The following is an 18,095-nucleotide window of genomic DNA, read 5'->3' as shown; positions in this document are numbered from 1 at the left end:
GTCTAAGGAGAGACGAGAATTCTGGCGTGGCTGGCCAAGAGCGGTTGCAAGCTCCCCACGACCCCGAGCGGGCGCGCTCATCACCGCTGCGCCGTCGAGGACGGAGAACGCGTCGCTAAAGCATCCGGTAACTGAGGGCCTCAGCTCCCCAGACTTGGGTGTCGCACAGCCACTCGCGTGTCTGGCTGGGAAGCAACTCGGCAGTTTGAGAAACGCGAGTGATCTTCCCTGGTGTTCACTCCCTGTTCTCCTTGCGATAACGGCGAAAAGGACCGACTCTTCCGGAGACGGGAAGGTGCCCCACCCCCTCCAGTGCCCCTCGGAACAGCGTCCTCTCCTCTCGCACCCAGAGCCCGGACCAGGGCGGGTCCCCGGAGGAACAGCCCGCATCTGTCACCTCCGTCTCTGGGACCCCTGCAGAGTCCGCGTGTCGGCCGGGGCCACACGGCGTCTCTGGCAGACACGTCTTGGTCCAGACCGTGACATGTCCCCCTCTCCTGAGATCGAAACGGCAAAGCGCCTCGGCCCGTGACAGCGTCCCAGCTATTTGAGAGCAGAGTCTGTTTGTTTGTTTGTTTGTTTTGAGAGGGAGAAGGAGCAGAGGGGGAGAGAGAGAGAGAGAGAGAGAGAGAGAATCCCAAGTAGGCTGTGTGCTGTCAGCACAGAGCCCGAAACGGAGCCCGATCCCACAACTGCGGGATCATGGCCTGAGCTGAAATCGTGTTCGACGCTAAACTGACAGAGCCCCCAGGGGCCCCAAAGCATCTATTCTAACTGTGCTTCCGTTTCTCTGCTTTCTCACATTTTCGTGGGAGATCGTACACGGGCAGAGCAGCTTGGGCTCTCTCCAGGAGCTGCCTCGGGTCCCGACCTTGCTGTCGGCCTCCCAAGGGCCCCCGAGGTGCCGCCCCGACGACGGGCTGAGGGAAAAAAGAACGCCACTCTCCGTTTGAAAACGTGGCCCGTTTATTTGAACTGAAGGCATCGTTACATAGTGCAAACGTTTCTTTGGTATGAACTGGTTACAATGAACGTAAAAAGGCACTTGTCTGTTGGCAACAGTCAGAAAGTAAATAAATATGTACACTCGCCTCACGTCACCGTGGCTGCCGAGAGGGCCCCGGAAACCCGCCCGCAGCTCGGACGCTCCGCGTGAGATTAATCCGGTGGCCCCGCCACATTCCACGTTCCCGCTGCGGTTCCAGACAGGCACCGCGAGTCACAGGCAGCCGCGCCTCCGGGTAGAGGACACGGTCCCAGTCACCTGTTCTAGCCCACGTGCATGTGCCTCCAAGCAAAACCACAGTCCGCCACCAAGGCGCCTGGAGACGCCGGCTGCTCGCGGAGGGTGGGGTCCGCTGTCGTTCTACACCTGAGCAACCTCCACAACTGTCACGGTGTGGACAGTCCTCCGCTCTCTGCTCGACAGAAATCGGTTCTAGGGGTTGGGTGTTAAAAGTGACTTGATCCCTCAGGGGCAGTCCCACGCCCCACGGAACGCCAGCTTGTATTTACCACTCAACGTGACGAGGATGAGAAGTCAAGTTGGCTGTGTTTAGAGCCGCTGTGAACACGCTCATGGCGGGGGTGTGCACTCCCTCCCGCGGTTGGGGCCGGCTGGTCACAGAGCCGGGGTCTCCTGCTTCCGGAAGGAAGGCCGTGCCGGACCCAGGTCAGGCTTCAAAACTGCTCACGACGTGCCCGACGGCCTCCCGGCCACCCCAGGGATGAGGTGCCCCCGACCCCCCAGCCCGGGACGCGCCCCCCACATACGAAACCACCTGTGGCCTCGGGGCTCTTCCCACGGCGCCCGCACGCTCAGGGACACGTTTCTGAGGACACAGATCACTTCATATTGAAAACAAAGAAGGAGGTTTCCGGTCAATTGAAAAGAGAGACCACGAGGTATGATAGTTGCCCTTCACTGAATTCGGAGACGACTTTCGCACAGTGGAAGGCATTTCTCTGCCACCCGAACACCGCAAGCACGGGCGCAATCTCGTCAAACATCCTGCGCTTTGAAAATACAAATGAGGTATAGGGACTGATTGTTTCCTTAAGGCACTTACACAACCTGAAGTCAGAAAGTCGCCAACACCGACACCTCTGTCGGGAGAGGCCTCCGTGCGGGCACCACACCCGGGGTTGAGTAGGAATGGGGGGGGGGGGTTCCACACTCGGTCCACCCCAGGCGGCGCCACGCAAGCCGTGGTTTCTGGACGTGGCTGGATGTCCTCACGGGAGACGTGCTGGAGGTCGCCGGCGAGCGGGGGCTGAGCCGCGGGGCCGTGTGCTCCGTGCTGGTGTCGGGTCGGGGCCGGGGAGCCCGCACCCGCCGCCCGGACGTCAGCCGGCTCTCCCAGCAGCCTGTCCATCGGCCGAGTACTGATCTCGCTCTCCCTGCGGTGCGCTTCCTTCTGGCGGCTCCGTGACGCGCCCTCACGGCGGGCGGCTGCCGAGCTCCAGGCGTCGGAGCCCAGCGGGACGAACGTTTGGTTGGGGAGACGAGTAGCGTCCAGGGACACGAATCCAGGAGCCTAAATAACTGGACCGTGCAACTTACTAGTAGCACCAATTTGTCATTAAAAAAACTTAAATAAAAACCTGAGAATCTAACGTGAAGTCAGGACGTGTGTCCGTGGTTTCTCCTCCGCCAACGCTCTGGTCTAAGCACCTGTGCTCCTCCGGAGACAGAAGGGGTCCCGGGCGGCGACGGTCCCTCTCGTCCACACGCCCCGCGTGGGCGCCGAAGGCTTCGCGGAGCCTACGGCCTCTTCCCCGAGCCGTCTCTCGGGCAGGCCGGACAGCAGGCCCCGGGGGCTCTCACGGGCGCTGGGCAACCAGCAGGCTGGCAGGCTTCCACAAAGCACGTGACCTGCCCGTCCTGGAGGAGAGAGGCGCCAGCACCGGTCAGCTCCTGGGGTGCGCGTCCTGGGCGCCGCCTGCCCGCCCTTCCCCACCCGCCTGCGCCCGAGTTCTCTGGTGCACTGTGTAACACAGGGGTCGTTGTCCGGGTGATTCACGGCTTCGGACACTCTGTACTTCTTCCGGGAGGTCCCTGCCCTCGGCTCCCCACCATCCCCCCAACCCTGAGGACAGCCCGGGACCTGGGGCTCAGCACACCCTCCTGGCCCCACCCCTGAGACCCCGCGTCCGGGGATGTCAGCCAGAGGAGGACAAAGTCAGGAGGCGCGGTCCCTGCCCTGCCCAAATGTGACAACCGCCAGGGATCCTGGGGCGCCTGCCTCTCCTGACCCCGGACCGGAGGAAGAATCCCCTTCCCGGCGCGCATCTGGGGCACCAGACCGGCCCACTGCCCTGTGCTGTGCCCCCAGCCTCTGCCCCCAGCCTCCGGCCCGGGCACCACGGCGGCCCGTCCCCTTCCTCTGGAGGCCCAGGCCACCCAGCGGGACTACTCGGGCAGCGGTGCGCGGGCCGCCCCGTAACGGCGGCTCTCGGGGAAGAGCCACCCCCTCCCCAGACAAGCACTGGGGCCTCTGGCGGACCCTGCGGCCGCCCGCCCCGGAGCCCACGTGCCGGGGCCCCACACTCACACGGCACTCGCAGGTGGTACACGCGTCTTGCTTCCACGTGGCGCCGTTGGCGTGAGGCTCCCCGTCTGCGTCCGTGCAGTCCGTGGCGCTGAGCCGGGCCTCCAGCCTCTTTATCTGCCGCAAAGCAAAGCGAGACGTGTGCGGGTCACACGCGACCGAGAGCTTCTCTCTGCAAGGGCGGCTGTGCCGTCGCCGGGAGCGGCGCCTCCCAGGGGCGGCCCGTCACCAGGCAGGCGACAGCCGAGCCAGCCTACGCCGCACCCGGGCCTACGCTGCAAGGCACGGGAGGCGCACAGGAGGAGCCCGGAGAATCGGAGGGCGGCTTCCCACAGGCCGGCGAGCGCCAGACCCAGCCGGATGGGAACACCCTGAGCTTGGACCCCGGCGGCCGACGGTCGTGACCGGGCTCCGCGGGCGTCCCTTCCTCCGACCCTGCGGCTGGGCCGGCGGTGACCGCACGTCCAGACTGTCCTCGCGTGGGGTTTCCGTCACAGGCAGCCGCATCTCCAGACCCCCCAGAACGGGCACAATTGGGCACAACTGCCTGACATGGTGCCCGCAGCTCTGACGGAGGGCAGGAGTGGGCCGAACAGTGAACTCGCGGACCCCCTATGAGCCCCTGTCAGTGAAACGCGTGACGTGCACGCGGTGTGACAGCACGTGGAAAACAGCACGGCCTCCACCCTGCGCGAGGCCAGACCGCCGCCCAGAGCAGCGAAGTCACCTGCCCCGGGCACTCAGCACCCAGCTCACCCACGGCCTGGTGACCTGACATTTACGGGCCGACGGGCATTCGAGCCGGCAGGTCACAGGCAGGCTCCGAGCGGAAGCCGGCACTTGTCAGCACAACCGATCTCGAAAGCCACCGGACCTTCCAAGAAGGGAGGGAAAGGAAGGTCCCTGAGGTGCAGCAGCAGGGGCCACGGGCCGGGCAGGGCTGCTGGGGACGGCGGGGGCTCCCTCGGTGGCTGCTGACCCCGTTTCAGCGTAAAGCCAGAGGCAGCAAGGCCAGGACTGGAGCCGCATCCGCCTCGGGGAGACCGTGAGCACGTCTGTGGGATGCAGCACAGCCGCACGGAGCCCGACAGGTGCCCCCACTCCCTCCTGGGCTGCAGTCACAGCAGACGTCCCCCCACAAGGCACCAGCCCTGGCGCCCCTGACCAGCACCTGCCCTGAAACGCAGAGCTGCGTAGAGCAAAGGGGACAGACGGGACGGCAGAGTCACCTCATCCTGCAGGTGCGAGAAGTCACGGACCCACAGACGCTGGCCTCACGCTGCCTCGTCCTGCCTCCTGCCTCTGCTCACACTACCCCACCTGCAGAGCGTGACCCCCCCCGCCCCCCGCCCCCCACCCACCTGTGACGCTCCAAGGGTCTCCGAGAGACTGTCTTCAGGCCTCCCAGCGCCCACCTGTCTCGGGCTGGGCCCCCAGGACACCCTGTGCTTGTCACAGCCTGGTTGTCTCTCAGGCTCCAAGTGGGGGCTGCTCCTGGTGCCTTAAACCCTGAACTCTGCACGGTGCCTGCTATCCCCTCCTAGCCTGTCTCCATTTGCCGTGTGACAGCAAATGAAGGCCGTCAGGTGAGATCGCCTCACGCTGCACGTGCATGTCAAGACAGGAGGGCAGACGCGGTCAGAGCCGGGACACCTCTCCGAGAGGCTGGGACAGAAGACCCCAGGGTCCCATCCCTGAGGACTGGGGGCCCCGTAAGTAGGAGTGGGGTCGTGCTCCAAGACCGCCAGTCACAGGCGCGTCTCCAGAAGTTTCCACAACATCAGGAATCCCTGCCAAAAGGACCGTCCAAGGTCTGCACGCTCATGACTAAGGCCTCAGTCTCCACTCGTGATACATAAAAGCCCACCACGGAGGCCCGGACACAGAGACGGGAGAGGAGGAAGCAAGTCCCCTGAGCCGGGGAGGACAGATGGTTTTCTGCAAACCCTACGGATGCCCAGAGAAGAGCCCAGGGTATAGACGGTGCCCTGCCCCCACCAGGGGGTCCTGACCACAAACCAGCTCCTGATCCCGCCCTGGGACCAAGGGTCGCATCGTCACGGCCTCAAGATGGGACCTGAAGTGTGGCTTCTCCCTCGCGGCCCTAATCCTGAGCCCCCCCCTGACCTGCGGACTCTGGCCGCTCCGGGGACCCCCTCCCGCAAGGGCACCTGCAGGCAGCTCAAAGCATGAGCCCCCCAGCCGTGGGAATCCTGAGGGCAGCCCAAAAGTGGCTGGGCCGGGGACAGGCCACAAAGAGGCCCCAGGAGGAAGTGGTGTCCCTGGAGGCTCCGAGTGAGGGCAGACCAGTGGCACGCCCACGCAGTCTCGGTGGCCACAGTGCCATCTGCAACGTGGGACAGGACGTGCCAGGCAGTTACCTGCTCTCTGAGGTCCGTGATGGTCTTCTGCATTTCCACAACGAAGTCCTTGAAGTCGTTCGTCCCCGGAACCTGTGGACGCTCGTGGGACGCGGCCGTGGCATTGCCAGGGCGCTTTCTGTGCTGCCCCATGCTGCGCGGGGGAGAAGGGGACGCTGTGACTCGAGCTGGAGGCCACCGGTGGCTGCACGTGCCCCCGCCCAGCAGCGGGACCTCACCCCGGAGACGGCCGTACCTTGGTGTCCCCCCGGGTCCTGCTCCCCCGGCGGGGCCGTCCTCCTGGTAGCTGAACCCCAGGGACCGCCTGCCTCGGAGATGATACGAGAACGCGTTGAACTGTCCCCGGGTCCGGCAGTCTGAAACGCAAGCACACGGGCTGTGTCGGGTGGCGCTGGGTCCAATTCAGAAGACACGGGCTCATCCTGGGAGACGTCAGCTGGCCTTCCGGCACGTGTACGACTCAAGCCACCGCCTGGCGGCTGCAGCGGCCGAGAGCCGGCTGTGCTTCCCTTCTCCCGCCGCAGGCAAGATGGCCTCTGACTGTGTCACCCCCCCGCCCCCCGTTCCCGGGAGCCCCCAGCCTGCTCCGGCCTCCTGCAGGCACGAAGCATTGCGGCTGTCCTCTCAAACGCACGCCGGCCTCCCCCACCACAGGGACGGGGGCACGCGGTCCCGGCCTCACGTCCGTCTGCTCGCGCCAGGGCGTCAGCCTCCCCTGTGGCCGGGGGGGGGGGGGGGGGGGGTGGCGCGCGATGTGGAGCACGTTGCACACACTGGTGCCCCGTCCGGCGGCCCGGCCCCAGACAGCAGGATGTGGAGCATAAGCTGGGGCAAGAGCCAGGCCGCGCTCCGTCTGCCGGCCGCTGGGAAGGGAAGGCAGGGCCTGGAGCCCCTCTGCCCTCAGACCGCGCCTCCCGGAGGCCTCCACGTGCCTCCGATCGTCAGCAGCCACCACTCGGCTTCCCACCCGCTCCCGGACCCATGTCATGCAGGGTCACAGCGTAGGCTCGTGGGACCCGGAGGCCTGGGGCAACGCCGTGGGAGCAGAGGACGCGCGGCCCGTGGCGCTAAAGCACACACCCTCCCCAGCGGTGCTCACACCGTGCGGCCAGGTGCCCCTCGGGGCGGCAGCAGGAGCCCACGGCGACACTCCCGCTGGGCAAACACAGACACCACGATCCAGCCAGTAATCCTCGTGAAGGTCCCGCGCGGGGGGACAGGCCGGCGTCACGCGCCTCCTGCGGCCGCACCGAGAGAACGCAGCACCGCCTGCGGAGCGCCAGCGCCCCGAACGCAGAGCCGGATCTGATCTGAACCCAGGGAGAGGCTGCGGCGGGCCCGGAGGAGGACAGAGGGGACCCGGGGGCGCGAGATTAAATCCCTGTCGTGGGACATGCATGTGTATCCACGCTAACTTCCCAATCTTGCCCACACACACACGTGAGTGAGTTATTCAGGAGCACGGGGGCACGTTCAGACTTCCTCCTCTAGTTCAGGAAAACGTGCCCTATTTCCCTACAAACACACACACACACACACACACACACACACACACACACACCAGTATACACACGTATGTATACATACGTGCGTACCTATGCACACACATACACAAGTGTAGAAACACGCACAATGTGTGCATACGCATGCATACGTACACACATACGCACCCATGTGTGCATGTGTGCATGAGTATGCACACACGCACACGTGTGGACACACGCCCGTCTGTGCTTGCATGCACGTACACACATACACAGTACACACAGGCGTGTATGCACGCGCACAGAGATGCACACACACATGCGTGGGTGTACACACGCATGTGTGCGTGCATACACGTGTGTGTATACACATATGCATACACACGCGCATGCATACTTAGGCACACGTGAATTCATACAGACACACGGGAGAGAGAACAGTGACTGATACGTAACAAACGACTGATGCATCTATTCAGGTCCCGGAATCACCCGCGGTATTTTATAACCCACGCGATTACTTCAAAATACACCAACATGTGCAAGAGTGTGTGCGTGTGCCTATGTGCTCTTCCTTGCCCACAGAGGGGCAATTTGAAACTCCCCTCTGAAACCACCCGCCCAGGAGCCCTCCCGTCCGGCCCCTCTGTGCACACGATGCGTGGCTGTGACTCGGGGGGGAGCTCAGAGGGCTGCTTTCAGCGAGTCTTTAGAAGCTGAATGGAAAGTAAACAGCAACCGACGTTCGGTCTGTCGAAACTTTCTTTTCCTACTGTATTTTAAACACGACTTTTGAGCTACAATAAAAGACGAAGCTTATAAAGCATCCTTCCGGGGCGCCTGGGTGGCTCCGTCGGTTGAGCATCCGACTTCGGCACAGGTCATGATCTCACGGTCTGTGAGTTCGAGCCCCGCGTCGGGCTCTGTGCTGACGGCTGGGAGCCTGGCGCCTGCTTCGGATTCTGTGTCTCCCTCTCCCTCTGCCCCTCCCCCACTGTCACTTTGTCTCACTCTATCTCTGAAAAATAAATAAATGTAAAAAAAAAACTTTTTTTAAATACAAAGCATCCTTTAACTTGGTCAGCTCTGGACCGGGCCTGCTATTTCCAGAGGAAAAGCGTCGGGGACAAAGGATGTCAGAAATGCGTTTGGCAGCTGCGCGGACAGGAGAGCCGGCCCCAGCAGCTCCAGGAAAGGCCCGCCTGGCAAGACCCCGTCTCTCCCGGGACTCTGGGTTTTCCGAGCGGAACAACAGGAACCCTGGCTCAGCCCCTTCCTATGCAGCAAGGGGCCCCTGGTAAAGCTATCAGGAAGCCAGTTATCCGAGAACCGGCTTTTCCCAGGGGTCAGGACAGCTTCCTGCATCCTCAGCCAGATTTGCAGGAAAGCACGCGGAGTTGGACAAACAAGGACGATGTTTTTCAAAAAAACTAAAAACAAGAACGTGGTTCCTTCGAGGTCATAGTGAGAATACAAATGTTTTGGAAGATGGGGCGTGCAGTAAACTCAGTCCTCATCTTCACACGAACTCTCTTGTGAACCGCGTGTGCCACACATCCCTGTTTAGCACCTACGTGTACACACACCGTACGTTCACACCCCGCAGAGAACCAATGGGAGCAGACGCACAACCGATCAACGCAGGCACCCACACGCGCACGGACTCAAAGGGAGACACCGCAAACAGCTCTAGGCCACGAACCCAGGTTCCGATACCTCCGCATGCAAACAGCAGCCACCTGAGAGTAATCACCAGTGAGGACAAGAGCCTGACCGAACTATTCTTCCGGAAAGGAGAGGGAACAACTCTAGTCCGTGCCTCCTGTCCACCGGCGTGCCGGGCGGAAGGAGCTGTGTCCGCGGGCGTGTGGGTCACGCAGGGCAGCTCCAAACGCACCCGGCTTCCACATTCCAGTCTCCAAATGCAGTTTCAATGAAGCCAAAATCACGTTCAAATGAGAAGGTGAAATTCGTGGTTCGCCACAGTGGGAGTGCAAGGGCTCCGCAGCAGGAGGACAGCGGCCCCGCGGCAAGGACCAGGCGCCACCCCTCCCCACCCCTCCACAGGCCTCGGCCCTCCTCCTGATCTTACACAACGCGCCCCTCCGGGTACGGTGTTCTCACAGGGGTCTGGACGCACAGCACACACTTCTCTACTGAGCACACATCCTGGGGGCGTCCACGTGGCAGGGCCACCCGCGCGTGCGCATACACGACACTCAGGAAAACACACGAGTGCCCCCGTTTAGACGCACATTAGGTTTCAGAGACAACACAGAAGCCCGTCTCCTCATGCACACTCTCGTCTCCTGACTCCTCCACTGGGCACGTCACTTACAAGAAACGCCACCACGTCACCACCAGCCCTTCGTGACCGCGGCCTCTCAGACTGTGCAGCAACCCTGCATGGCTGCCCGCAGGGGCGGTACCTGGTTCTGTCCCCACTGGGGCCAAGCGTCCAGAGAGCACCACGCCAGACGCCCCGGGAGCACCGCGGCAGGAGCCCCGGGAGCACCACAGCAGGAGCCCCGGGAGCACCGCGCCAGACGCCCCAGGAGCACTATCCCAGATGCCCCGGTAGCACCAACCCAGACGCCCCGGGAGCACCACGCCAGACACCCCGGGAGCACCACAGCAGGAGCCCCGGGAGCACCGCGCCAGACGCCCCGGGAGCACCGCGGCAGGAGCCCCGGGAGCACCACGCCAGACGCCCCGGGAGCACCGCGGCAGGAGCCCCGGGAGCACCACAGCAGGAGCCCTGGGAGCACCGCGCCAGACGCCCCGGGAGCACCGTCCCAGATGCCCCAGTAGCACCAACCCAGATGCCCCGGGAGCACCATGCCAGACACCCCGGGAGCACCACAGCAGGAGCCCCGGGAGCACCGCGCCAGACGCCCCGGGAGCACCGTCCCAGATGCCCCAGTAGCACCAACCCAGACGCCCCGGGAGCACCACAGCAGGAGCCCCGGGAGCACCATCCCAGATGCCCCAGTAGCACCAACACAGACGCCCCGGGAGCACCACGCCAGACGCCCTGGGAGCACCACAGCAGGAGCCCCGGGAGCACCGCGCCAGACGCCCCGGGAGCACTGCGGCAGGAGCCCCGGGAGCACCGCGCCAGACGCCCCAGGAGCACCGTCCCAGATGCCCCGGTAGCACCAACCCAGACGCCCCGGGAGCACCACGCCAGACACCCCGGGAGCACCACAGCAGGAGCCCCGGGAGCACCGCGCCAGACGCCCCGGGAGCACCGCGGCAGGAGCCCCGGGAGCACCACGCCAGACGCCCCGGGAGCACCACAGCAGGAGCCCCGGGAGCACCGCGCCAGACGCCCCGGGAGCACCGTCCCAGATGCCCCAGTAGCACCAACCCAGACGCCCCGGGAGCACCACGCCAGACACCCCGGGAGCACCACAGCAGGAGCCCCGGGAGCACCGCGCCAGACGCCCCGGGAGCACCGCGGCAGGCGGTGAGCGCGGCAGGAGCGGGCAGGCAGTGGGGAAGACAAACCACAGAGGCGAGGGAGGGGCAGGGCGTCGGGGACGCGCACCTTCGCAGCAGTCCTGCCACACGCGCAGGTCCACGCGGGGGATGTCGTCGCAGCTGCTGTAGCCGTGGGGGAACTCGGCCACCCGGAACACGTCCCTCTGCACACGCGTGATGTTGTCCGCGTTGTCGCACAGAATCCTGGCCAGCGACGTCTGCTTGATCTGTGTCAGCTGCGCCGGGGAGAACACCCCCGGGCTCTCGTACCACAGCCTGTTTCCAGAGTGAGAGCAAGGTCAGACGCCCGGAGGCCCCGCGGAGGCGCGGGGAAACCGCCAGGAAGCTCTGCCGACGGCGCGGACGCCGCGGGGCCCAGTCCACCATCACTTAAGAGGGGCTCAGGCACGGATCACGCCTCCTACTCAAGACGCAACACACGGGGCCTGTACCGGACGCGGCAGAGAAGCTGGCGCAGGTGGGGGGAGGAGACCCCTGGCGTGGCGCGGCCCCTGCTGCATTGCCCCGCGGTGAACCCCACTCGTGTCATCGTGCCAGTCTTGCCAGAAGCTCAGATCCCTCCGAACTGCCACGGCGGTTGAACCGCGTGCACCGTTCTTGGGAACAGAGGTGCCCTCACTACGTGGAAGGGCACGAAAGCACCTGTGAACTGGGCCACGGGGTCCTGGGGCTGCAGTCGGGGGCAAGTCCCCACACTGGGGAGCTAATCACGAACGCGGCGAGGCGCGAAGACGCTCATCCACTTTCACCTGGACACAGTCTCCGCCACCTGCCCCGCACATCCCCGAGTCCCCGGAAAGGCGCGTTTCCGAGCAGAGGCTCTCCCCGGCCTCACCTGCCTTCACCTGTCGTCCCTCCGGCACCTGCCTTTACCTGTCCCCATCTCTCAGCCGCTTGAACTGTGTACTCAGCAGGCACATCAGGGTCGGTCCCAAGCGGCTGCCAGGGACCAAGTCCTCTACCATGAGGGCAGGAAATAAGTCGATGTTGAGGGGGGACCCGTATAACCTACAAAGGAAAACAACCAAGTGAAACCTCAAATTTGCTTAGGCGTGCGGTAGCTAGTACACAAAACCAACGTGAGAAAGTCCCCATCTTTACCACCATTTAGCATCATTCAGACCTGCTTTCCACAAAGAACATTCATCATCACTCAAACCGTCTACCCGTTAAGTTTCAAAACTTTTCCCTACTTTCTGTGCATATACGTATACACACGCATAAAGCAAACCGCACGTTTATTGTAAGTTCAGAAAAACCAAGAAATACAGGAAGAGAGTTAAAATCCCACCTTTTCTGTTCAGAGATCATCACACTTGACAGGATAACGTACAACCTTCCAGGTTTTTTTCATAAATATAAACAAACTTCACATAACTGAGGACAGACTTTCCAAGGGGTAATTGTGACGCCGGAATTCTACCGTTTGTTGAAAATAGGTTTGCGGTAACGAAGCCATTTGCTAAGCAGAACAGCACAGGAGGCCAAGACAGTGGGGTTGAAACGTTCAAGAGCAAACACTTTCATCGAGCTCTTCCAGCTCCCGCGAAGCACAAGCACGCGGGCAGAGAGCTGGCGGCAGGCTCTCCCCTGAGCCACGCACGCGGCTCTCCCAGACGCGGGTGCTTGGTCTCAGGTGGGACTCAGAGCTCAGCTGGGTTTTCTAAACACGCACTACCCGGCTCAGAGGCGCGGCCGGCTCCGTCCGCGGGGCTGTGGCCACAGAGGAAAGGGGGTGCTGCTCAGGCACCCTCGAGAAGGGTGGCTGGGCGCTCCCGCCAAGCCCCACGCCATCAGCACTGACCTCGGCTGCAAACAGAGGAGCCTCGTGCCGTGGATTCCCTGGGGAGCGGGGCTGAGGGCAGGCGGGGAAGTCGGGAGCCCCAGCCTGCACGGCTCCCGTGACCTCGCCGCCGACGCGGCCTCCGCTTGAAGGAGCCGCCCCCCACGACGAGGGGACAGCGCCCACACCCGCTCGCTCGGGGGCCGCAGACAGCAGGGAGCACCCCACTCGGGCCAGGCCCCCACCCTTCCCACGGGGCTCGGAGGCTGACGGCTGAAGAACTCGCTGTTGTGGTGAAGACGGTGGAGTTTCTTTTCCAGGGTCTGCGGCGCACGAGGCGGGCACCCCTCCCCCGGCCTGTGGCGCTGGGACGCTAGGGTCTCCCCACTGTCGTGAACGGAGTTTGGCAAAGCAGAGAAATACGGGAGAGCGACCCGTGTTCATCCGGACGGGACCGGCACGTCAGAAACACAGATCCCGCAAGTCCTGACCGAGCGGTTCTGTGCCCGGTGACGTCCCAGTGCCGCAGGAGTCACACAAACCGGCAGCCTGATACCGTTACTTAAAGGACGCTGGAACGCGCCGGACTCAGGAGGGCTAGGTTCGTTCACGTCGTCGCACCTCGCGATAAGTTACGAGTAAAAAGCGATCCTCCTGGAGAAGCCACGGTCAGATCCTCACTGGGGAACGCCTCACCTTCGTGGAAAGTGAGCAGCTCAGAATAAGCGAACCGGGCGAACCGGAGAGTCCGGAAAGCACGCAGTGTGGCCTCAGAAAGCTTTCCTTTTTCAAACAATTCTTCCCAACGTGAACGAACGCAACTTAAATATACGATGACTCGTAGACGTACCTGACAAGTCCGAGGACGAGGAGGGATCGTTATGGAAAAACTCTGAAGAGGGACTATTTGCATTAAAGGAACGATAAGTCACACGGTAGGTAGTCAGCAAGCCAAGGGCAGCCGTGCCCGTGAGAAGGGCGGACGGCCGAGTGAGTGGAGAAGTGCAGGTCTAACGCACCGCCCAGCCAGGGACCAAGGCCGCTAACCTCCCTGCTGCCCCTGTGGTCTTGGGGTGCCCAGAGCACCCTCACGGTTCCAGCGCCACAGGCCCCGGGCACCTGCTCCCCGGAGCCCGCACGACTGCCCGAGGCTGTGGGCAGCGGTCCCCGGACACAGAGGTGTCCCTGCCGTGCTGGCCGAGCTCTGGTGCTCTCTGCCTGCTGCGAGCAAGGGAGCTGCCCACAGAGCCCCACGCACGCACGCTGGGCCCCGAGGTTTCCCGCAGGTCCTTCCCCTCCCGTCGGACTCCCCTGCACGAGCAGGCCGGGCACCCACGTGGCTGTGGCCTCCGCTCCCTGCACCTGCACGGCCTCCGAAGGCGACCCCTCCACAGGCTCTGCCCTCCCGGCTGCACAAACACACACTAGAATCCCGAGAACAACAGCCACGCACACGTGGGGCCACCCTTCTCGGCACGCCTGACCCTGACAACGCTGAGAGACCCAAGACGCCACACGGTGGGCTCCTCCTTCAACTCACCGTCTCAGCTTCTCCCGGATCTCGGGGTCCTTGATCTCATTTTTCAGGTCCTCAAAGGTGTGGGCGGACGACAGGTTGCAGTACACTCGGTATTCGTGGTAGGGCGGTATGCCGTGGTCCCGGCCCCGCTGGATGTTGATGGCGGCCAGGTCCAGGGCCACCGCGTGCGCCATGGAGAAGAGCCGCTCGGTGAGCTCCGTGTTCAGCAGCTGCGAGGGGACACGCATCTTCCCGGCCACGCCGAACAGGCCCCTGAGCAGAGGGTCGATGCCGCCCTCGTTCACGATGCGGAAGGGAGAGAAGAAGGCTTTGTGCAGGGGGATGTGTCCCTGCACGATGGGCTCGAAGTTCTCGTCCAGCCGGTAGAGCACGGGGTTGACCAGCGTGTGGCCGAACCTGAAGGCGGCCGTGGCGAAGGCGTTGAAGATGCCGGCGTTGACGCCTGGGTCGTAGCCGCGGTAGTCGCCCAGCGCCTTCATGCCTACCTCGCCCAGCACCTTGGGCAGCCAGTGCTGGTAGGTGATGTGCTGCACCTGCGCACCCACGATCTTCCTCGCCTCGTGGTAGATGGTGTCCCCGTCCCAGTGCGGGTTCAGGGAGAGCAGCTCGGCGGCCACGCGGTTGTGCTCCCGGAACCACAGCGTGTGCATGCTGGTCAGGCCCAGCTGCTCGTTGGCGCGGTGGTCCCCGGCCAGGAAGCAGGGGATGGGGCTCTCGTTCTCGTCCCGCATGCACTCCGTGGGCGGCCCGGTGGCAAAGGGCAGCAGCGGCTTCCCCGACCGCTGCACGATGCCCTGCCGCAGGAGCCCCCGGTGGCTGGCCAGGTCCCGGATGGCGCGCGCCTCGTGCTCCGTGCTCCCGTACACGTTGGAGGCGTCGATGTAGGAGGTGAGCTGGTTGATCTGCTCCCGCGGGTACACGGAGTTCATGAGGAGGGACGTCATCCCGCTGCCGCACACGGGGCTGGAACGCACGAAGAACATGCAGCGAGCCCCGTTCCTGACGCGGGGGTCGTTGGGGGGCACGGCGACCGAGAAGCAGGGGGGGTCGTTGCTGCACACGGAGCTGCAGTGCTGTCCATCGGAGAAGCGAGCCTGGCTCAGGGCCACCACCGTGGAGTCCAGGTCGTGGTCCAGAAACTGGCCCCACTGCATGAGCATGTGCGTGAACTGCTCGTCGGGCGTGACGGTCTCGGTCCCGATCAGGGACGTGGACACCAAGCGAGGCATGGGCAGCGCGTGGCCGTGGTACAGCCGGCCGGGGTCGATGCCCCGCGGGGTGTTGAACCCGTTCTCGTACACGGCCTTCAGCAGGCGCTCGAAGGCGGTCAGCGAGGCGCCCCACATGGGGTGCTGCAGATTGTTGCAGGTGCCGTCGTGCGTGCGGTACTTCTGGTGGAAGCACATGTCCGAGCAGTTGTTCACGCGCCGGTGTGCCGTGCAGCCGGACAGGTTGGCGATGAGGCTCAGGTACTGGGGGGACACGAGGTCGTTGTAGTGGTAACCTGCGGCAGAGGGGGACGCGGCTCACCCTCTGGACGGCGGGCAGCACACGGGCACGCGGCCCTGGCCCCCGCGGTCCTCCCCCACCCAGTCCTGCCTGCCGGGCCGGGAGCCAGGGGAGGGGACCTTCGTGGGATGGGCGCGCGCGGTGGGGGAGCGGGGGACGGCCCGGGGTCCACACAGTGCCGGGGAAGGGGTCCCGGCAGGAACAGCCGGGAAAGACCTGACGTGCGCCAGGGGCGTGTTCTGGGACTGCTAGAAGGCTTCGCCCTCAGGGGGACGTGCACGTGTGCACAGGGGCACCCTCACGCCCGCGTGCACAATACAGGCACACACGGGGGCACACGTGCACACACACAGGAGCACACGCAGACGTACACGTGCAGAGGGGCGCACACACCCAGGGGCACACGTGCACACACAGAGGCACGTGCACACAAGCAAGAGCACGCACGCAAGGGCACATATGCACGTGTAGGAGTACACGTTCACACGCAGGGGCACACGTGTACACACGGCACATAGGCAGAGGGGCACACACGCACACAGAAGGGCACGCGTGCACGGGCACATGGGCTCACACGTCCGCCCACACTGCTAGACTCCTGGTCACCACCGTCTTGCACGGTACCTGCTTGAAGCCGGTCAAGACGGACTCTGCCTACGTTTAAAGGAGCCGAGCCAGTCCCACCCATGGAGGGAATAGCGAGTTGGAGGTGGGAGGGGGCAGGCGTGCCGCATGAGAGGACAGGCACGCTGGGCTGCGAGCCGGCGCGACGCGCGGCTCCCTCAGACCTGAACACTCCGTCCGCGGGCACCTCGCAGACACGGCAAAGCGGGATCGGGGTGTCTACCTCGGGAAGCCCCAGAACCTCCAGGGGTCGGGGCTGGCGTCCCCCTGCACTGCCCCTCTCTCCTCTGGCCTGCTTTCCAGTCGGAGGGATGAGCACAGCCCGGGCAAGCATGGGCACCGGCCAGCAGGCAGGGCTGGACACAGACAGGCCACCTTTGTGAACCCAGACACGTGTGCTGTGCTTTGAACGCCCGAGTCTCCCCCAGCGCCCTGATAAACTGCTGCCAGGCCAAGCCTTCCTACTAACCCGGCGGGCTGACCGCCGGCTGCATCAGGAAGTTCTGGGTAGTGAGCTGGTCGCCGGGGATTCTGCGCACTGCCCTGGCCATCCGCAACCATGCTTGCTCGCTCTTTGCTTTAGATATAAAAACCACCCCCGAAGGCAGACAAGCAACTACCAGGGAAAACACTGAAATTCGAGGAAAAGAAGGCACCTGAGGCCAATGGAACAGACTGGACTGTGTCGGGCACAGGTGCGGAAGGACCGTCAGCGGAAGGCTCTGAAGGCGAGTTAGGACACCGGGGTTTGCAGCTCGAGGACACAGGTACCCCTGGTGACCAGCGTCCCCTGAGCATGCCTGCGAGCTGCTGGAGGTGAGACGGTCCCTCCCACCACTAACCTGGCCTCCAGCTTCCCCACTTCACCCAGAGTCACCTCTGGCCTTCCTGCCCCTGGGCAGAGACCCAGTCACCTGACTGTCACCTCTGCCTTCAGCACAGCTGGAAGCCACCCCACTCGCTGGCCACCCTACTGCCAATGCTTCACCTCCCCACGCAGCCACTCCACGGACACCCATGACCTGGAACCTGCCCGGGTCACTCCACAGGTGCCCCTGGGTCACTCCACGGACACCTGCCACCCAGGACCCCCTGGGCCACCCCACGGACGCCTGCCCCGCATCCCACGCTGCCCTTCCCCCTTCACATCAAGGCCACCCAACGACCTGATCCACGTGATCAGGTCACTTTTCTACAAGAAGCCCCATGGCCCCCACAGCACGGAGACCATGACAAAACCCTCCTCTCGCCTCAGGGGCCCTTTCCGGTTGGGCACCCGAGAGTTCCCTCATCCTGTCCCCTCTCCGGTCTCTCCACCTGCTGCAGCCCAGCCTGCCCAGCCTCAGACACCCCGAGTGGGGCGGGCTGTGCACCCGTGCCGGGGTGCTGACTGATTCCTGTCTGTCCAGGTTCTCCGTGTTCCTGTAAACAGCACGTCCTGATGGGAGGCGACCTCGCAGTCCTGCACAAGGACCAACAGCAGACGGGCTCTGCCTCGTACAGAGGCCGCACAGTATCTAGGACCCTCCTGCGGAAGCCGCCACGGCCACATTTAGCTCCTGAACGATGAGCCACACAAAGAAAGGGAGGAAGAAAACCAGGCAACCCCACGGGCCCCCACAGGGGGCAGAGCCTGGTCCCTATCGCAGACGGCTGGGGACACCGTGAGGCACCACGATGACAAGGCCACGAGCCCCACGCATCCCTGTCCACGGGGAC

The 18,095-nt window shown here is 64.0% G+C and overlaps 1 protein-coding gene across 1 annotated transcript in view; it reads right to left on the bottom strand.

The window, feature by feature from the left end:
• Positions 1-944: 944 nt before the first annotated feature.
• PXDN (peroxidasin) overlaps positions 945-18,095 on the bottom strand; it is a 78,377-nt gene continuing 61,226 nt past the window's right edge. The window contains exons 17-23 of the mRNA XM_030311829.1: positions 14,244-15,747; positions 11,794-11,928; positions 10,967-11,175; positions 6,168-6,288; positions 5,933-6,065; positions 3,555-3,668; positions 945-2,884 (exon numbers count right to left, since the gene is read on the bottom strand). Coding sequence (XP_030167689.1) covers positions 2,765-2,884; positions 3,555-3,668; positions 5,933-6,065; positions 6,168-6,288; positions 10,967-11,175; positions 11,794-11,928; positions 14,244-15,747 — 2,336 coding nt within the window. The 3' untranslated portion in view covers positions 945-2,764. The remainder of the gene's footprint in view (positions 2,885-3,554; positions 3,669-5,932; positions 6,066-6,167; positions 6,289-10,966; positions 11,176-11,793; positions 11,929-14,243; positions 15,748-18,095) is intronic.

The sequence above is a fragment of the Lynx canadensis genome, chromosome A3 (assembly GCF_007474595.2).
Source record: "Lynx canadensis isolate LIC74 chromosome A3, mLynCan4.pri.v2, whole genome shotgun sequence".
NCBI lineage: Eukaryota > Metazoa > Chordata > Mammalia > Carnivora > Felidae > Lynx > Lynx canadensis.
Note: the sequence above shows the minus strand (reverse complement) of the source record. Positions and strands in the feature narration are given on the sequence as shown.